Here is a 20,805-nt window from a genome sequence, read left to right as displayed (position 1 = left end):
GCGCACCATGAAACTATTACTATAATTAACTCCTTCAGTGCCCCAAAATAAATAAATAAATTAAAAAAAAACAAACTTCTTATTACATGAGGGAATATATTCTAAATATTTACAATTTTTATATTACACATCAACAAAGAGTCCAAAAATTACATGGAAAATTTCGCAGTAGTTTGAACGGAACCTTCGGGGAAGGGAGGTTTCTAAACGCGGCTATTTTTGCGTCGGACTGCAGCGGGTGGCTGGAAAAGGAGTCCATTATAGTTTTGTTAGTTCGCGCAACCTTCACATTTTTCATTAAAAGCAGAAAAAATAAATAAATTGAAGTTGTCGTGTAGTGATGATTAACATTACCACTTGCGGCTGTTTAACCTCCTGTAGATTGGTTTAACTTTAAAAAAAGAGTCTCAAACATAACATAAATCTGGAATTAACGGACCAACAGCCTCATTGTGGCCACTTTTAAAATGTCCTGCACGCTGGTTGGCGCCTCTGGAGCCCAGATCCCCCTGCAGGATGGACGGGCTGTGATTCTGGGCCGGGGTCCGGACACTGGGGTTGCCGACAAGAAATGCTCCCGACACCAGGGTGAGGCTGGCTGCTCATACGCCACATTTACCGTCATAGCTTTACATCTGCGGAGCTGTGGGTGCTCTGTTGTAGTTTAAACGTTAGTCCATCCCACCTGAAAGCTGCTCAATTGTTTATGATGTGCAGCCCAAGAAGATGCCGGTAATGTGGCTGACAGATGTACTTCATTCATGTCTTTATGTCAGTAAGTTAAATCAGGGGTATTGGTTCAGGTTCGTGGGTTTTTGTCTTTTCTGTGTGTGTCGTTGCTGTGATGACACGAGACAGGCCCTGAGGAACACCGCTAATTCATCCATCCAGAAAATACACACATTAAGCCCGCACACTCCAGAAGTTCCTAACTGGGATTAAAACGTATGATCAGTGGAAGGCGGATAAAGTTAACCCCCATAGTGAGCCAGAAACAGAACCAGTCTGATACTGGATTTTTTTTTCTTTTCTTTTCTGAATCAATCCATAGTGGTCTGCCCACAGTGGCCCCATACAGACCCCAAGGGGGCATGTTTGCTGGGTATCCTCCACTTGTCCAGTTTCCTCAAATTTTTAAGTTGTCTGTTATATGTGAACACAATGCTGATTTGTGCCTCGATTTAGGTGCCTTTTTACTCTTGAAGGATTCATAGGTCATTCAAGCGACACAACGGGGGAAAAAACATTCCTCTGAAAGTGATAAGGTACAAGGACTGGACTGAAAATGAGTGAAAAAGCAGCCAATGGTTAAAGAAAAACTTTGGAAGACCTTCAGGAAACCCTGAGAACTGTTGCTCAGGATTACTTTAAGAAAGTCTGGCTCCTTGGAAGCAAAATATACAGAAATGAGGGGTGGCTAAAGACTTTAACACAGTGATGACACAAGATCATTTTCTAAATTAGCAGAAGCATTTTTTTCTGCATTAACTTCAGTCTTTATATTGCTAAATATTTGACTGCATGTACAAATATAATCACCATAGACCCATATCAACAATGAGTTAGTTTTTGTTGTTGTTGTTGTTGTTGTTGATGTTCCAGCGCTGCATGTGTATAGATATGAAACATTTCTGTGAGGCCAGATTTTTATAACTCTTGTATTTATTTCAGTGAAGGTGGTGGCCTGCTTTGCAGACCAGGATGCTGTTGTTACACAGGTATGAAAAACCTACACTGAATACCTCCCCAGTAATACAGTTCTCACAAAACAAAAATTAAAGGAACACTTTTTAGTCAGAGTGTAGCATCAAGTTAATTAAACCCCTGGTTATTGATCTGGTCAGTTGAGTAGCAGAGGGGTTGTTAATCAGTTTCAGCTGCTTTGGTATTAATGAAATTAACAACAGGTGCACTAGAGGGGCAACAATGAGACAACCCACAAAACAGGAATGGTTTTACAGGTGGAGGCCACTGAAAAGAATCCCTCCTTATATTTTCTGTTTTTTCACTAGTTTTGCATTTGGCTAGGATCAGTGGCTCTACTGGTAGCATGAGGCGATACCTGAACCCTACAGAGGTTGCACAGCAATATGTGCCATTGCCAGAAGGTTTTCTGTGTCTCCCAGCACAGTCTCAAGAGCACAGAAGAGATTCCAGGAGACAAGCAGTTACTCTAGGAGAGCTGGAAAGGGCCATAGAAGGTCCTTAACCCATCAGCAGGACCGGTATCTGCTCCTTAGTGCAAGGAGGAACAGAATGAGTGTAGTGACTTGATCCGCCACAGGCCACTACCGAGGGGCCGGTGTGATTGCTTGATTGATACGTCTCTGTGGGTTAAAAAATGAGTGCCATCCCATCCACAACATCCATGCAGTGAAGCTCATCTCATTTATTTCATATTAGTGTCCATAACAAATAAGCACTTAATAGCTCTACACAAACAACTTGCGTGCAGCTAAAAGAAAGGCTCAATCACTGGCCACCCGCGACCTAACACTACGGTGACGGTCAAAAAACTGTGTGCTTCCTCCCAGCTAGCAGCACGCCTGACTGTCATTATTCCCTAACCTATTTAACCTGTCACCTCTTACCACCCCCTAGTATACAGACACTCAAACTACAATCAAATAATGTAAATCAAAATAAAGGAAAAGAAATGGCTCTTACAATGAGCACTGCCAGAGCCCTACAAAATGACCTCCGGTAGGCTACTGGTGTGAATGTCTTTGACCAAACAGTCAGAAACAGACTTCATAAGAGTGGCCTGAGGTTCTGATGTCCTCTAGTGGGCCCTGCTCACTGCCCGGCACCGTGGAGCCCGATTGGCATTTGTCGTAGAGTACCAGAATTACCAGCTCCACCACTGGCACCCTGTGCTTTTCACAGTTAAGAGCAGCACATGGGACAGATGTGAAAGGGTCTGGAGAAGCCATAGAGAAGGTTATGCTACCTGTAACATTGTTCAGCATGTTTGGTGGTGGGTCAGTGATGGTCTGGGGAGGCATATCCATGAAGGGACCCTCTACAGGCTAGGCAACAGCACCCTGACTGCCCCTGGGTATCAGGATGAAATCCTTGGACCCACTACGCTGACGCAGTGGCTCCCGGGCTCCTCCTGGTACATGACAATGCCCAGCCTCATGTGGCAAGAGCATGCAGGCAGTTCCTGGAGGATGAAGGAATCGATACCACTGACAGGCCGCCATGCTTGCCTGATCTAAATCCAATAGAACACCTCTGGGACATTATGTTTCAGTCCATCTGACACCACCATCAGACTGTCCAGGAACTCAGTGATGCCCTGGTCTTGATTTGATAGGAGATTCCTCCATGTGGGGGGCATGCAAAATACTGAGTATGATTTTGAGTTGCTGAAATGAAATTTTGGTAAAATGGACTAACCTGTTGTATCATTTTTACCTATGATTTTCAGGTTGTCTTTGAATTCAGCACTCTGTAGGTTGATAATTTTTATTTCCATCAAATGATGTCATCCTCTCATTCCTAACACATTACCCAGCCCATATCAGTGTAGATATCCAGTATTTTTTTTCTCATTGAGATCTGATGTTTTTTCAAAGTGTTCCTTTAATTTTTTTTGAGCAGTGTATTTTAAATCTGCCTGTTATACTGGAATCATGCTACACTCCCTTCAACATCATGAGGGGTTAATATTTGACTCCAGACAATGGACCAACTGATCCAGCCGCATGACTCATATCATTATGTTCAAAGCTGGTGTCAGCACACCTTTATCTTTATCCAACCTTTTCATTTAACAGCTCATGCGCTAACTATAACTGCTACAGTCTGATGTCCATTTCTCCACAGCTGGGTCCAAACCCAAGTTTCCTGGATAGTGAGAAGCTGGGCCGGGGTCAGTCAGGTAAACTCACCCACGGAGGTACTCTCTACCTGGTTAATCAGAGCCACCCATTCACACTGAACTACTCTCTGAGTTCCAATGGGATAGCCTCCAGCACAGCACAGAGAGGGCTGAAAGCAACAGATAAGACGAAAGGAGGGGCGTGCTCGAAAGAAAAACAGGAACAGTCGAGTTCTACGCCCAAGCGCAGCATAAAGGATTTCTTCTCTACCTCTCCCATGAAGGTGAACGTGTGTGGTGTATTTGTGCATCTGACTGTCTATAAGCAAATATATAAATAAATAAAGGGATAAGGTGCTATTTTCTTTGCTTTTCTTTGTTGTTTAGTCATCTAAAAGGCGACTGAGCCCAAAGAAAGAGCAGCCTGAGGCGAAGCGCCAAAGAAGAAATGAGGAGGCTTCAGACAGGCAGATGAAAGATGACGAGGATGAGGAAGAGAGACTGGCTGAGGAAAAGCTCAAGCATCTCCAGGAATTTGCAGAAAAATCTCTGACAGAGGAGAGTAGCAGCATCCAGTCTTCATCACCTTCGAAACCATGTCTAAAGAGCAGCTGGCAGCAGTTTGGCAACTTAATGGTTTACACGGCTGCTGGTGTCAAAGGGAGTGACAAGGTGGGGAGTGTTTCAGTCAAATGATCAGCAAATATAGACTGCCTTTATTTATCTACAGATGAGAGTGCTTTATAGAACACAGGCAAATTATACACTCACAGCTGTAGATTACCCGTACATGCTCTCCATGGAAAATTAATCTTTTGGGGGGGGGTCACAGACAGTGCATGTGATCAGGGGCTCTCAGGGTTCAATCTGAAAACAGCAGTTGTGCTGAAAATGGCCCTGAGGTGATAATCTTGACATGGAGATTAAAAAGATATTTACATTCAGGTTTATGTGTTAAGCACAAGATGTTAGGGGTTGTGAAATCATACAGCTGATGTGTCTCTTCTACCTCCAGATCGCTGGGTTTGACATTGATGGCTGTATCATCACCACCAAGTCTGGCAAAGTCTTTCCCACAGCACCGGATGACTGGAAGTACGTCTGCACACCTTAAGTTTTCCTGTTCTTTTTTTTTTTTTCCCTTTTTAAGCTACAGCTCAACAGTCTTTATTTTCGTTTGTCATTGCTTCATTTCCAGATTGTCTAATCTTCAAGATTTGTTTGTGTTTAATTACCAGGATTCTGTACCCAGAGATTCAGCCCAAGCTGGCAAGCCTGCTCAAAAAAGGGTACAAGGTGGGAAGAAGCTAATGTTAGCTAATGTTAAACAGGTTTAACTTTGCAAGGTTACATTTTATGCACTCCGTCCACTGGATTTGTTGCTCATCCTGCAGGTGGTCTTCTTCACCAACCAGCTGGGGATTGCTAAAGGCAAACTGAGACCAGAAGTGTTCAAATCCAAAGTGGAGGACATCCTCGCCACTCTGAAGCTGCCTGTGCAGGTCAGTCATGTTGCACAGGTTGGTTCTCGTCGGGTTTTTTGTAGACTTTGAAAGCAAAGTGCTGTTTATGGGTGATCTCATCTGTGTTTCAGGTGTTTGTAGCAACTGGTCCTGGTAATTATAGGAAACCAGTTATGGGAATGTGGAATCACCTGTGTGACAAGGTAAATTGGTAACATACATGGAAACACGCACACATCCATTTAAGAAGCACACTTCTTTATGGCACTCAGGTGGAGGCAGCCTGCACAAAGAAAAGAGTTCTGATGAGTCACAGAAGCTGCCCTCATTATTCCGCATTATTCATTTCACTATTGCACACTTTGCCATTAAATTGTTTAGTTGTTTTTTTATTTACAAAGCAGAGTATGACAACAAAACCCACATTTTTCAGCTGAGGCTTATAGAAAAACTCTTATTTTACTTTCTAAATAAATAAGAAGTCATGTGATCCACAAAGACAGGAACATTGTGAGAGTGTACATGTTGTGTGTGTGTATGTGAGTGTCCTTATTAAAAGGAGAAAGACATTTTCCTTTAGTTTGAATGTTTTTGCATGTGTGTTTCCTGCCCAGGCCAATGATCACATGACTGTTGACAAGACACAGAGTTTTTATGTTGGAGGTAAGTCATCTCAGGTGTGTAATTTTTGTTGCCACAGTGAGAAACAGTCCGTACTTATCGGAGGCTGTCTGTTATCTAATATCCAGCAGTGGAAAGAGTAAAAGTACTATATAACAAGTAGAACGACTTGTGTTTAAAAAATTGCTGTGTCACAAAAACTCCTCTGAACATCAGCTCCTTTTTAGCTGGTATAAGCTGAAATGGGAGATCTGACCGTGTAGCCTGGGTTTTCATATTGGTGTCATAAAATCAGATTATCTGTATCACATCACTTTTAAATGATTGCCCATAAGTTCTGGAATTTAATTATTAATCTAAACCATTAAAATAAATGTCCTAAAGTGTAACTTTTGTTCTTTCTTCTAACGCAGAGGTCAAAATACCAAATTCAGTATAAAATAGTACTGTACACAGTCCTATAGTTTTCTCCAGTGGTTATGGTTTTTAGTGGCCTGTTTGTGACTGGAGGCGAGTTTACATGTTCTCCCTGTGACTGTGTGGGTTCCCTCTGGCATGCATATTAGGTTAAAATGTTTCCCGGACGTGAGGTTTTGAAAATGCTTTAATTTCAAACAAAAATACTGAGCTATTTTTCATCTACTTGTAATAACTATCTTTGAACATTTAGCCATTGCAAAATTGCAACAGGAGATTAAAAATCATCGGTAAATGTCATCTTATTTACTGACATGAGTCAGCAAGGCCGATGCACGTGCCTGCGTTATCTACTAATTTCTGCAGTTTGGAAACTAAACTAAAGTGGAATGTTAACGTCAGTCCTTTTCCCCTCAATCCATAAAAGCAGCCCTAACTTTACTAAATCTCCCAAAACCCAAAGACGCAAGAGCTGCACAAACACGCACACACAGCATGTGATTTAACTGTGTGCCCAGATGCTGCAGGAAGACCAGAAAACTGGGCTCCAGGGAAGAAGAAAAAGGACTTCTCTTGCAGTGACCGGCTGGTAAGAGTGATGTTAGGAGTTTAGAGTGAATTGTATTTGCATCTTTTGTAGCATCAAGTGTTACCTGTTGTTTTGGAGTTTTCTTATATGTTAAATTGGGAATGTCTTTTTTTTTTTTTCCTCATGTCACAGTTCGCTTTAAACATCGGACTGCAGTTCTACACTCCAGAGGAATACTTTTTGGGTTGGAAGTGCGCCCCCTACAGTCTGCCTGAATTTGACCCTGTGGGTACAGTGTAACCTGTACATATGAGAATAATATTTGTCATCTGTTTCTGTATCTTCTTTGAGGTTCTCTTTATTTACATTTCTAGAGAAAGCTTGACTCCGCTGCCAGGCTGTACGACCCACCATCCTCCTCCCTCACCTCCAGCGACACTGAAGTAATTGTTGCTGTGGGATTCCCTGCATGTAAGAAAAACACTGAGACGCCTTTCTGTTCACACCTTTGACAAATACCCATCTGATCTCATTCCATCTTCCTTTGATCCCCAGCCGGTAAATCCACCTTCTTCCACACCCATGTTATTCCAAAGGGCTACGTCTATGTCAACAGGGTGAGTGGAACATTTGGTCTTATGTGCAGTATTCTGATTGTGGGGATGTTTCTCCACTTAACCCCTGCATTCATACAGTAGGCCTGTGATGCAGCATCTCAGGAAACTCAAAACAAAACAAAACAAAAAAAGCACTAAATATTTTCAATTTTTTTTCTGGCATTTTGAGCTCAGCTGTTTGGTAAGAAAAAGTCGAGCTGTTGTCATAGCCTTGCCATCGGCATCTGTGTCACACAAATGCGTTAATGCACACCATAGCTTCATTCACTAAAAATCTTGGTGACCCTGACCTGAAGAAAGTAAAGGTCAGAGGTCAAGTATTCTGAAAATCTTGTGAATGCAATAACTCAAATGCACACTGTTCAAGCTAGACCCATCAAACTTCACACACTTGTTCACTGATACCCACCCCTCCCCCTTCCTCCCCGTTACCGATTCAAAACAGCCGAGCGTTGGCACGCGCTCAGCGGTGCTCTCGTTATCGTTGCATTTTCTGAAATAATGTGTTTTGTTGTTGTTTTGCACCACATTTGTCCCATTATCACTTTTGCTTATCATAAATCACCAAATTATATGTTTGCCATCATTATTGTGTGTATTTTCTGTGTAATACTGCTTTCCTTTTGTTTCTGGATCAGGACACGCTCGGTTCATGGCAAAACTGCGTGTCGGCATGTGAGCGCGCTCTGAAGGAGGGCCGCAGCGTAGCTGTAGATAACACCAACCCAGACCCAGAGTCTCGCAAACGGTAAAAGCACCTCAGCCTCAGTTCGGCTGCATTTGTGTGTGTGTGTATGTGTGTGTCTCCTGATTCATTACATTACACATCTATATACTCAGATCCACCTCACCTGAATACACACAGTCATAAGCTGGAGGAGTCACGCCACGACTCACACAAGTATACACAGTCAGATATATTTGCGAGCAGGGTGGAGATGTTCACCGCGTGCTTCGACAAACGTCTGATAAAGTCACATATCTGGTTGATGTTTGTGGAACAATTGCATTACACTGCATTAGCTCAGTGTAATGCACCGCATTATGCAACAACAGGCTACTTGAATTCATTGCTGTATTTCACGTTTGAGGGGTAAAGAGAGAGAAAAGATCCAGGGCGTGCAAACGCCAGTTATTAAATTCTGTTTTGACAAGCATTCATTTTACCCTTGTAGAAAAAAAAGCTCTTGAAGAAATTTTCATTATTGTGTTTCATAATTCTTTTGTCCTTCCTTTGTGCCTGTGTAACCGACAGTTTGTGTGTATTTTGTAGCTATGTGGATGTGGCCAAAGCAGCAGGTGTGCCTTGTCGCTGTTTTCACTTCTCTGCCACGCTGGAGGAAGCCAAACACAACAACAGGGTATGACTCACCCGTCCACACGGACCCATTTTACCCTTGTGTATTTTTAATCCTTTGTTGTTGTTGTTGTTGTTGTTGTTTTTAAATGCATCATTATTGTTCCCAGTTCCGTGAGATGGCTCCATCAGACACTAAACATGCCAAGGTCAATGACATGGTTTTCCACAGCTATAAGTAAGTAAAAATGGTCAGGAAGAACAGCCCTTTCCTCCCACACTCCAAGCAGAGAGCTTGGGAGAGTGTCACATTTTCAGAACCTGTTCTTTTAATCTTTATTATTATATATGAAGTGTCACAGATTGAATTCTATATTCTGGTAGTAACAGTTCTTAACCTCTTGAATCTTGCTCTGTCTCTCTCTGAACAGGAAACACTTTAAGGCTCCTGTTCTCTCTGAGGGATTCTCTGAGATCCTGCAGATCCACTTTGTTCCAAACTTCAAAGACGAGCAATCAGAAACCCTGTTCAGACAGTTCTCTGAGGGATGATTGGACACCTTTTGCTTTTCCAAATCCAAAATGACACCCAGTAAAGTCAGCAGATGTCAACATTTATTTCAGCTCATGGGCTGGATGATGCACTGCACACGTTTCCTAGCTTTTATGCATTCAATAAGGCTTCTAGCCTCAACGTCCAACAACAAAATTAGATACTTTGTTAAGGGATAATTGAACACATCTAAATGAATCAACTTGACAGTAGTTTTATTAGTCATGCAGTAATGTCAGTTTAGAAATGAAATAAACTGGAAAAGCAAGCAGAGTTAATTTTCTACTATATATTGTATACGATTTGTGTAATTTTACTACACCACAGCTTCAGAAATCCTTGTTACTGAATATTATAATAAAGGTATAGAAAATCAATTTGATTGACTCTAAGTATTCCTGCGTCTTAAGCTGCTGGATGACCTCATTTCCTTCGGGATCAATAAAGAATCTATCTCTATAAGATGTGGAACGAGTTCACCCCTTTTGCATTTGCTCAGCTGAAACCTGTGTGGCTTAAATCAAGCCTATCCCTGCAGACTAATCCTGGATCTGCTCAGTCGATGTCCGGCAGGAACTGGATTACCTCCCCCAGATGCTGCTTCAACCACGACATTATTTTGAAGAGGTCAATGTGAAAGTCTCGAGCATCGGGAGGCAGCTCGCTGGACCTTGATATCTGTAGTTGACATATGTCTATGATGCCCCAGCTCACTAGCCCCACCTGGTGATAAGAGCAGGAAAAATGTCCATTTGACATTGATGTCTCAGTTCACTGTCAGGCTCTTATAGATATAGGGAAACTGTCTGACCTGAAAGTAGCGCTTCTTTTTCTGCAGAAACAGGGACCCGCCAGAGTCACCTATACAGAAACACACATGGAGCTGTTAAGTGATTCCTGTCTTGGTCAAATTGTTAGGATTGCTATCCACAAGAGACCAGACCTTGGCATGTAACAGCATCCTTATAGTTTTTAGTGCCTCCAGAGCAGAGGAATCTGTCAGGTACAAACTCATCCACAGTCACATTTGTGTCGTCTAGAAATTTTCTTGCTTTCGCCACACAGTCGGGCCTCTGCAGACAAATGTGCACTGTAACGAATCATTTTCACCACAGTACTGATGATGATTGTGAACGCAGCACTCACCTGACTGCCCATATGGATGTGTGTTTCTTTACGTTCATACTGAACATTTGTTCCAGTATTCGAGGTCTTATGGTTGAAAAAGGCGGGAGTCTGCTCATGCGTTAGTAATTCCTTTCCTGTAACATTCATTTTATTCAGAATATATGATCATTTATTCAAGATTTTATCCTTAGTTTTGTGTCACATCATTAAAACTGTTTAAAATGGGAAACAAACTTAAGATGATAAACGCGTTTGTAAAACAGACTCCTTACAGATCACGTTTTTGAGAAGGTAAAGGTCACCTACTGTGCTCGTCACAGGTGGAGTTGATTTTCTTCATGGCTCGGGAGCCTGGTATGGTACATGGTAGGCAGATTGGTCTGTTGTTGAACACACAGATGATAAGCATGAAAACAGGATTAGAAAGGCACACAATGTGCAGTTCATTTTACCTGGCGCTCCATGACAGTGGGATGCTGCTGTTGGTCTCCAGCAGAGCCACATCATAGTCATAAAACTCAGAGACCCCTCTGTGTTCGAGTGCGTTGATGCTGTAGTTGGGGTGCACGATCACTCTCTTAACACTGACAGATTCTCTAGGTTTTGAAAGACCTGGGAACAAATGAACTGATTTCAGTGTATAACACAATGATAAACATCTGCAGTACTAACATCTGCAGTTTATTCCATTATGATTAAAAGCTAAATTGGGACTGAATCAGGTTTAAAAAACAAAATTTGGATAAAAAATGTAATTGGGATTAAAAAATAACTTGATATTAAAACTGAATTAAGATTTAAAAATATATTAAGATTAAAATTCTATTGGGCATTAAAATTTCTTTAGGATTAAAAAACCAATTTAGGATTGGTAACTTAATTAGGGTAAAAAAAAAAAATGATTAGAATTACAACAAAATCTGAATTCCTTTTTTTTAGGATTAAAAACAAATTATGATTAAAGATTTGATCGCAAATATAAACTTGAATGAGATTAAAAACTAAATTAGAAATATCAGCTATTATGATTAAACACCATATTAGTGATTAGGATTTGTTAAGGATTAAAAACGATTTGAGTTTAAACTAAATTAGAATTAAAATGTAATCAGAATTCATGTTTAATTAGAATTCTAATCTAAATTATAATTTAGCACACCCTCCCTCCCTTCTTAAAGATGGGGACCACCACCCCATTCTGCCAATCCATTGGCACTGCCCCAGATCTCCACGCGATGTTGCAGAGGCGTGTCAACCAAGACAGCCCTACAACATCCAGAGCCTTCAGGAACTCAAGGCGAATCTCATCCACCCCAGGGGCCCTGCCACCAAGGAGTTGTTTAACCACCTCAGTGACCTCACCCCCAGTGATGGGCAAGTCATGCCCCTCGTCCCCAGACTTCTGCTTCCACTACAGAAGGCGTGTCAGTGGGATTCAGGAGGTCTTCGAAGTATTCCTTCCACCGTCTGACTATAGCCTCAGTTGAAGTCAGCAGCACCCCACCCACACTATAAACCGTGTGAGTGGAGCACCGCTTTCCCCTTCTGAGTTGCCTGACGGTTTGCCAGAATTGCTTCGATGTCGTAAGTAAGTAAATTTTATTTATTTAGCGCTTTTCACAGACACTAGTCACAAAGCGCTGTACATGCAGAAAACACACAAAAACAGACAGTAAATAAACACCATAATATCTAAAAACCAATAATGTAAAGCCAAAAATAATTAAACACCGTAAAAATTCATTAAAATTTCTCAATAGAAGGCCTTTTTAAAAAGGAAAGTTTTTAACTGCTTTTTAAAAAGCAGTCATCCGAAAGTCTTTTTCCATAGCCTCACCAAACACCTCCCACACACAAGTTTTTGCTTCGGCCACTGCCCGAGCTGCGTTCCGCATGGCCGGCTGATACCTGTCAGCTGCCTCCGGAGTCCCACAGGCTAACCAAGCCCGATAGGACTCCTTCTTCAGTTTGATGGCTCCCTTCACCTCCGGTGACCACCATCTGGTTCGGGGGTTACCACCACGACAAGCACCAACCACCTTGCAGACATGGTTCTGAGCAGCAGCCTCAACAATAGAGGTGCGGAACATGGTCCATTCGGACTCAATGTCCTCAGCCTCCCTCGGAATGCTGTAGAAGTTCTGCCGGAGGTGGGAGTTGACGATCTCCCGAACTGGGGCTTCTGATAGGCGTTCCCAGCGCACCCTCACAATATGTTTAGGTGCGCCAGGTGTGTCCAGCATCTTCCCCCGCCACCTGATCCATCTCACCACCAGGTGGTGATCAGTTGACAGCTCAGCTCCTCTCTTCGCCCGAGGCTCCAGAACAGGGGTATTCAACTCCAGGCCTCGAGAGCCAGTGTCCTGCAGGTTTTAGATGTGTTTCTGCTTCAACACACCTGAGTCAAATATAGAAGTCATTAGCAGGACTCTGGAGAACTTGACTGCATACTGAGGAGGTAATTCAGCCATTTGATTCAGGTGTGTTGGATCAGGGACACATCTAAAACCTGCAGGACACCGGCCCTCGAGGCCTGGAGTTGAATACCCCTGCTCCAGAACATACGACCGCAGATCTGGTGATACAATTACAAAATCGATCATCAACCTGCGACCTAGGGTGTCCTGGTGCCATGTGCACTTATGGACATCTATATGTTCGAACATGCTGTTCGTTATGGACAAACTGTGGTTTACACAGAAGACCAATAACAAAACACCATTCGAGTTCAGATCAGGCAGGCCGTTCCTCCCAATCACACCCCTCCAGTGTCTTTGCCCTTGGCCACCGCCCAACACACACTGCACCCGACCCCTACGACACCTCCTGCGGGTGGTGGGCCTACAGGAAGGCGGGCCCATGTAACCTCTTTGGGCTGCACCCGGCCAGGCACCACGGGCTAATGCCCGGCCACCAGATGCTCTCCCTCGAGCTCCCTCCCCAGGCCTGGCTCCAGGGTGGGGCCCTGGTAACCCTGTCCCAGGCAGGGTAAACTGTTCCCTCGTTGTTGCAGACATAGGGGTCTTCTGAACCGCTCTTTGTCTGGACCCTCACCAGCTTGGGACCAGCTTGCCATGGAAGACCCTACCAGGGGGACAAGCCCCAGGGCAACATAGCACCTGGGATCACTGAGACACACAAACCCCTCCACCACGATAAGGTGGCACACACAAACTCCTCCAACTTTTGGGGGATCACACTCCTCAGCCTCCCCAGCAAGGTCTATGCCAGGGTGCTGGAAAGGAGGGTCCACCCATTAGTCAAACCTCGGATCCAGGAGGAACAATGTGGTTTTTGTCCTGGTCGTGGAACGCTGGACCAGCTTTTTATCCTCTCAAAGATATTCGAGTGTGTGTGGGAGTTTGCCCAACCAGTCTACATGTGATTTGTGGACTTGGAGAAGGCATTCAACCGTGTCCCTCGGGGTATCTTGTGGGGAACCCTGCAGGAGTATGGGGTGTCTGGCCCATTGTTGTGGGCCATTCGGTCTCTGTACAACCGCAGTGAGAGCTTGGTCCGTATAGCCGGTAATAAGTCGGATTCGTTTCCTGTGGGTGTGGACTCTGTCAGGGCTGCCCTTTGTCACTGATTCTGTTCATAATTTTTATGGACAGAATTTCTAGGCGTAGCCAGGAGGCGGAAGGCTTCTTCCTTGGTGGCCTCAGAATCTCATCTCTGCTCTTTGCAGATGATGCACTCCTGTTGGCTTCATCAGGGGGTGGCCTACAGCTCGCAGTGGAACAGTTCGCAGCTGAGCGTGAAGTGGCTGGCATGAGAATCAGCACCTCTAAGTCTGAGGCCATGGTCCTCAGCCGTAAAAGGGTGGAGTGCCCTCTCTGGCTCAGGGACGAGTTCCTGCCCCAAGTGGAGGAGTTCAAGTATCTCGGGGTCTTGTTCACGAGTGACGGGAGAAGGGAGCGGGAGATCAACAGACGGATCAGGGCTGCTTCTGCAGTGATGCGGACGCTGCACCGGTCTGTCGTTTTGAAGAGGGAGCTTAGTGTAAAAGCGAAGCTGTCAATTTACCAGTCGATCTACGTTCCTACCCTCACCTATGGTCACGAGCTTTGGGTAGTGACCGAAAGAATAAGATCGTGAATACAAGCGGCAGAAATGAGTTTCCTTCGAAGGGTGGCTGCCTCTCCCTTAGAGATAAGGCGAGGACTGCAGCCATCCGGGAGGGGCTCAGAGTAGAGCCGCTGCTCCTCCACATTGCAAGGAGCCAGTTGAGGTGGCTCGGGCATCTGATTAGGATGTCTCCTGGCCGCCTCTTGGGTGAGGTGTTCCGGGCATATCCCACTGGGAGGAGGCCCTGTGGTAGATCCAGGACACGCTGGGGAGATTATATCTCTCAGCTGGCCTGGGAATGCCTTGGGGTCCCTCCGGATGAGCTGGAGGAGGTGGCTGGGGAGAGGGAAACCTGGGCTTCTCTGCTCAGGTTCCTGCCCCCGTGACCCGGCCCCGGATAAGCGGAAGAGAATGGATGGATGGATTATGATTAAGTACTGAATTAAGATTAAATACTAATTTAGGATTAAAAAGCAAATCAGGATTATAAAATGCAATGAAATAAAAACTCCAGCACTCTAAACCTGCGGACTGGTATATTAGGGCCCTTAGAGTACTTTTGATTGCTTTCTTATTTTTCCAAAGAATTGCCACAGCGAATGGATCCACATGTTTGATTTTATGCCAGATTTCTGTCCTGATGCAACGCTACCATTTATCCAGGTTTGGGACTGGCACTAGGTCGTGTCTCCTTGAGACTGGGTTTAGGTATGTCAGCGTCCTAGCACCCAAAATCATCAAATGAAATTAATCTCCAAGAATGTATTTCCCCAACATACAATTTTTACATCAGTCTTTTGTCTGCTAGTCTCTTATACTGAGCTACAGCTGTGGCCAAAAGTTTTTGAGAATGACACAAGTATTGGTTTTCACAAAGTTTGCTGCTTAAGTGTTTCTAGGGCTTTTTGTCAAATGTTTCTATGGTGTACTGAAGCATAATCACAAGCATTTCATATGTTTCAAAGCCTTTCATTACAGTTAGATTAAGTTTATGCACAGAGTATTTGCAGTGTTGGCCCTTCCTTTTCAAGACCTCTGCAGTTCGCCCTGGCATGCTGTCAATCAACAGGTGGGCCAAATCCTGACTGATAGCGACCCATACCTGCATAATTACTGCTTAATAGTTTGTCAGAATTCACAGGTTCTTGACTCTTGAGGATTGACCACAATTGCTTGACCACAAATGCAGAGTTTCCAGGTCATGGACCCAAATGTTTTGTTCACTGAGCCACTTAGTTTTCACTTTTGCCTTATGGCACGAAGGCATTGTTTTTCACCAAACTGATTTGGTGCCATGCATAATTCATGGCTGTATTCTTGTGAGTGAGCTCACGCCCTTGGATGAGACACAACCCCCATACACGAATGGTCTCGGGATGCTTTACTGTTGGTTTGACCCAGGACTGATGGCACCTTTTGTTCTCCGGACAATCATTTTTCCAGATACCCCAAACAATCGGAAAGGGGCTTCATCAATGAAAATGACTTTACCCCAGTCCTCTGCAGTCCAATGCCTGTACTTTTAGCAGAATATTAGTCTGTTCTTGATGTTTTTTCTCAAGTGGCTTTTTTGCTGCCCTTCTTGATGCCAGGCCATCCTCCGAAGGTCTTCACCTCACTGTGTGTGCAGGTGCATTCACACCTGCCTGCTGCCATTCCTGAGCAAGCACTGCACTGGTGGTACCCCGATCCTGCTGCTGAATCACCATGAGGAGATGGTCCTGGTAGTTGCTGGACTTTCTTGGGCCCCCTGAAACCTTCTTTACAACAATTCAACCTCTCTCCGCGAAGCTGATGATCAAATAAATGGTTGATTTAGATGCAGTCTTACAAGCAGCAATACCCATGACTGTGAAGCTGTTTTTATGCAAAGCAATGACGACTGCACGCTTACTTGCAGGAAACCATGGTTAACAGAGGAAGAACAATAATTTTAAGAACTATCCCTTTAAAGCATCCAATCTGCTATTCAAACTCAATCAGCACGGAGTGATCTCCAGCCTTGTCTCTGTCAACAGAAATGAAGTGGAAATGTGTTTTGGGGGCTTTAGTTCATTTTCATGGCAAAGAAGGACTTTGCAATTATTTGCAATTCATCTGATCACTCTTCATAACATTGCGGAGTATTGCAAACTGCCATCTTAAAAAAAAAATTGAAGCAGCAAACTTTTTGAAAACCAATACTTCATTCTTGAAATTTTTGGCCATGACTGTACATTTCTAAAAATTTCCCAGTGGCACCAACCGTGTTCTATGATGAGTTGCTGTGGGATTTTGATTGTCCTGTCTTTGTCAAAGCAATGAGCAGCTGTCAGCACCCAGTTCTCGCTTACAATGGATCCAAAACAGGACTTGACACCCCATTCAGCCTACAGGGAAGGAAAATGTAAGGGTGTAAAAATCCCCTTGAGATATAGAAAAGGAGTTCTTTATTTTTTCTGTCAGTGTCAGTAAAGTTCTTACTGATGTCAGAGCGACGTGCCAGGGGCTGGTGAAAGCTCTTCCCCATATCTCCTGCTCCTTGGAGATGTCTTCCTGAGCCACCCCACACTTAGTCACACTCTTATCACCTGTTTTATTGTTTAACAAATAATCACTGGAATGTTTATACTTCAGTACTAGAAAATGCTGGAAATATGAAACATGAATGATTAATGTGGTTTCATATGGTTCTTTTGTGTCAGAGTGGAGGGCGGTTCCCTACTTACTAATCATTTTGTTGAACACATCTCCCAGTTTTTCAAAGTCTTTGAGGATGAAGACATGCGTCTCACCACGTTTGTTTGAGGCCAAAGAATTCAGCTCATCTTTATTCACGTTCTGCCCGACACCAAACACATAGACGTCTGAAAGCGCACATAAAAACATCAGTACAGACGGGAACTCAAACTCAGCTCACTAAAACTTTTCATGTACAATTTCTGATTGCATCATGATATATCTATTTCTACTTTATTCGCATCACAATACCTAGCATTCTCTCATTTGTGTGATCTGGGCCTTTGTCACTATAACCCAGTAAATGCCGGATCCGAGTGAGGGCACTGTCAGAGTTTCTCCCTGTGTTGGAGTAACCTGCAGGCAGGTAGACATTAGAGGATGAATGCTGACTAAAGATAAATAAAGTAGCTCTAGTGACTGAAAAATCTTTGCTTAATAGATGGTTTTGAGCATGAGTTTGTGAGATTCTTTGAGTGTCGTCACCGTCTGTTGCTATGATGATGATGTTCTGGGTCTCATTAAATCTGTTGTTGGTTTTGTCGACTTTAAAGAAGCTTATCTTCTCATTGACACGTTGCAGAGCAGCGTAGAGGTTGGTGCCCGTTTTGCGCCCGTGGCCTACACATGAATCAACAAAGAAGAACGAATCATTGTGTGGGGTGGCGGGGTATAAATGATACAGTTACCTATAAAACAAAAAGGTCGAGTCATGATTGCAGTGTGCCATCAATCAAAAGACATGATTTTCAAATAAAGGCAGAACAAGCAGACTCATACTCTTGTAGTCAAAATCCAAGAGATTCCATATGACGCTGTCAACGCTACCACTTAAATCTGTGTCTGCGATGTCGACGATGTCTTTAGCCTCGCTGGCAAAGGACAACACGTGGAAATTCAGCTGTACTTCATAGCTGTCCAGCTGGAGAGAAAAAAGAAGAAGATGAGTAGGTTTCTCACTCGCTGAAAGAGGAAGACGCATAAACAGGGGGTTTAAAGAGAATAAACGATTTCATTGTTGGAGACTCAGGTTGTCACGCTGAGCTCATTCGCCGCAGACCTTTCTGATCAAAGCAATGGTGGCGTTTCTGGACTTTTCAAACTCATCCTTTTGGATGCTTCCTGATGTGTCCAGTAATATGTAGATGTGCATACGGCTGACTTCACCCACACGGAAGGTTCGGCCGAAGGATATGCTTTCCTCTTTAAAACACAAAGTGGAAGTTTTATTTCATGTCATTGTTCTTTATCTGTATACCAGTTTTATGTGAATATGTTTAACATGTTGGACAGTCACCTTTCTTTTTGTCCTGTGGTGACAGCACATCCATCACTCCTGCAAGCGATCCTGTCATGGCTGCAGCCACCGCGCTGGGTGAGTCAAAGGTATTTGGACCTGCAACAAAGCACTTTTTTAAAAATAAATCATAAATAATATAACAGTTAACCATGTGTTGTGAATGCACTGACATGATGGTCATTTGCTGCAAATCTGTTGGTGATATTATTAAAGGAAACTTTTTTATTTTGGTCTTGAAAATTAATGTTCTGTAAGTCTAACGCACCTTGGCAGCGTGGTGTGGATCCGCTCCACTCCCTGTGCTCCAGACAGAACCTTTCGGCCGACCCGAGCAGAGACAGCCCGGTCTGACACCGGTAAGTCAACTTTTCTCCCCTGAGGAACCGGCCTGCTGACCTCAGGGCCCCCGGTGGGATCCCCGGATCATTGCAGTCCTCAGCTGAAATTAATGAAAAAGTCTATTCGTGTTTTTGCTCATGAAGTGGTTACTCATGAAGCTTTATTATTATCAAAAGTAATTATGTAGCATGTTGTAGTGATGCAAATAGGCTTTTTTAGGCATCAATATATTATATGCACATGATTTTAAAAAACTGAATAGATGTCACAATGAACTAATATTAAAATGTGATCACAGGGATACTGATATGTAATTACTAAAAGCTGCTGTCCAGTGTAAACCTGGATAAAGGGCCACATGTTTGTACAAGTGGAGTTTCTTTAAATTTTTTTTCTGTTCACTAATATCAGATGATAAAATAAAGAAAAAATATCACTGACATGCTTTTTTGTTTTTCTCACCATGGTTGTCACAGACAGGAGTGGATCCTGTCCAGTCCCCAGAGAGAGTGCAGTTTCTCTGTGCTGAGCCGTACAGGGTGAAGCCTTCCTGGCAGGAGAAACTCTGCGTTGTCCCAACGCGGAACCACTGGTCCCTGGGCCAGAAGTCACCGTGATCCAGCTGGAGCTGAGCCGGACACCTCACATCTGGGTGAGAGAAGGATGTGTAGAACACCAAAATGAGACCATTTTCTTGTGCATATGATACTAAATACATCATCAACATTACCTTTACATGTGGCTCCAGACATAAGTCTGCCACTGGCTAATCTCATGGGTGACCACTCCCCATGTTCGCCACAAGTCCTATAGCTAACTGGGTATGGGTATTGCCCCGGGCCGCAGTGATAGGTCAGCACGCTGCCCTCCAGCCCTCCCTGGGGAGGAAACATGTGGTCATTTAAATAAACAGATTAGGCAACATGAGGTTTTCCAGTAAATCCATGCCCCTGTTGTATCACTTCCCTAACATTTTAGTCCTTTTTTTTTATATAATGACCAGAAAATGTAATTTTTTTGTTGGCAGTTTTATATAAAACTACCACACACGAGAACTAAAACTGCATCTTTACACTATTTAAAATATGGTACTTCAGCATTTTAGCTGACATTCTCACCAAGACTGATTTAAATAAAAAGATGTACACATTTTTTTTTGTGTGTGTGTGTGTGTACCTTGGAGTAGGTGACATGTCCACCATTGATACTCTCTGAAACCGAGCAGTTCACAGGCTGTTCTTCATCATAAGCGACGTACTCATACTCGTAGTCGGTCACCTGCAGGGACACTAGAGCACAAAAAGTAAAGCCGTTGGTGACAAACACGAAGCTCTGCACGTATGTACAGCGTACCCACATTTGACATAATCAAATGCACTTAAATGTGAAATGCTCACCCCTACGGACAGACATGAAGAGGATGATCCACGGTACAGGATTGACACGCATGGCTTCCTTTTTATCTTTAAGTAACAGAAGCCACAACAAGAGTGTCTCTGTTGACCTGCAGTCAGTTCCTTTATTTGATGACTGATTACCCATTAACACAGAAGAACTAACAGGAATAGGAGGGATTGAGCAATTTAGGACAGAGGACAGATTCGTCCACTCACTTTTAGTTTTGATAGAAGTATTTCTCTCTCTTTCTTCTGGGTTCTCTGAGGTCTTGTTCTGCTTGGTGACATATTTAAAACGCCAAGCTAAAACAAACCAGATGTCAGGATCCTTTTTCAGTTTCAAATCTCGCAAACACAACGCACTCCTTGCTACTGAACACTAAATACTGTTGTCGTTGTTGTGCCAAATCACCTGGAATCATTGTTAAATGACTGAGACTGCTGTGTGTCTGCAGCAGTGTTCTTGGTGTGTTTGTGTTTGCTCACTGTGCTGTGCGCAGGTGCACATTTCAATAAAACATTCTAGGAGCTT

General features: G+C 43.5%; 2 protein-coding genes across 2 annotated transcripts; one reads left to right on the top strand and one right to left on the bottom strand.

The window, feature by feature from the left end:
- Window positions 1-236: 236 nt before the first annotated feature.
- Window positions 237-9,700, top strand: pnkp (polynucleotide kinase 3'-phosphatase). Its single transcript, XM_030745134.1, has 17 exons — window positions 237-588; window positions 1,672-1,718; window positions 3,832-4,110; window positions 4,214-4,498; window positions 4,842-4,921; window positions 5,065-5,122; window positions 5,221-5,328; window positions 5,421-5,492; window positions 5,904-5,952; window positions 6,846-6,916; window positions 7,049-7,141; window positions 7,231-7,327; window positions 7,412-7,473; window positions 8,112-8,221; window positions 8,747-8,834; window positions 8,941-9,008; window positions 9,202-9,700. The coding sequence occupies exons 1-17, from the start codon at window positions 468-470 to the stop codon at window positions 9,320-9,322; spliced, it is 1,809 nt and encodes a 602-aa protein (XP_030600994.1). The 5' UTR covers window positions 237-467; the 3' UTR covers window positions 9,323-9,700.
- LOC115791046 (complement C2) lies at window positions 9,522-20,410 on the bottom strand. The gene is made up of 19 exons (XM_030745133.1): window positions 20,274-20,410; window positions 20,053-20,165; window positions 19,607-19,754; window positions 19,339-19,524; window positions 18,803-18,976; window positions 18,535-18,633; window positions 18,298-18,440; window positions 18,018-18,159; window positions 17,724-17,858; window positions 17,490-17,594; window positions 17,228-17,365; window positions 16,983-17,089; window positions 16,765-16,888; window positions 10,904-11,063; window positions 10,758-10,831; window positions 10,470-10,585; window positions 10,267-10,396; window positions 10,135-10,184; window positions 9,522-10,046 (listed from the first exon to the last, which is right to left on the bottom strand). The coding sequence occupies exons 1-19, from the start codon at window positions 20,323-20,325 to the stop codon at window positions 9,879-9,881; spliced, it is 2,364 nt and encodes a 787-aa protein (XP_030600993.1). The 5' UTR covers window positions 20,326-20,410; the 3' UTR covers window positions 9,522-9,878.
- Window positions 20,411-20,805: the final 395 nt, after the last annotated feature.

This window comes from Archocentrus centrarchus, chromosome 13 (genome assembly GCF_007364275.1).
Source record: "Archocentrus centrarchus isolate MPI-CPG fArcCen1 chromosome 13, fArcCen1, whole genome shotgun sequence".
Taxonomy (NCBI): Eukaryota; Metazoa; Chordata; class Actinopteri; order Cichliformes; family Cichlidae; genus Archocentrus; species Archocentrus centrarchus.
This window is presented reverse-complemented; position numbering and strand designations above follow the sequence as displayed.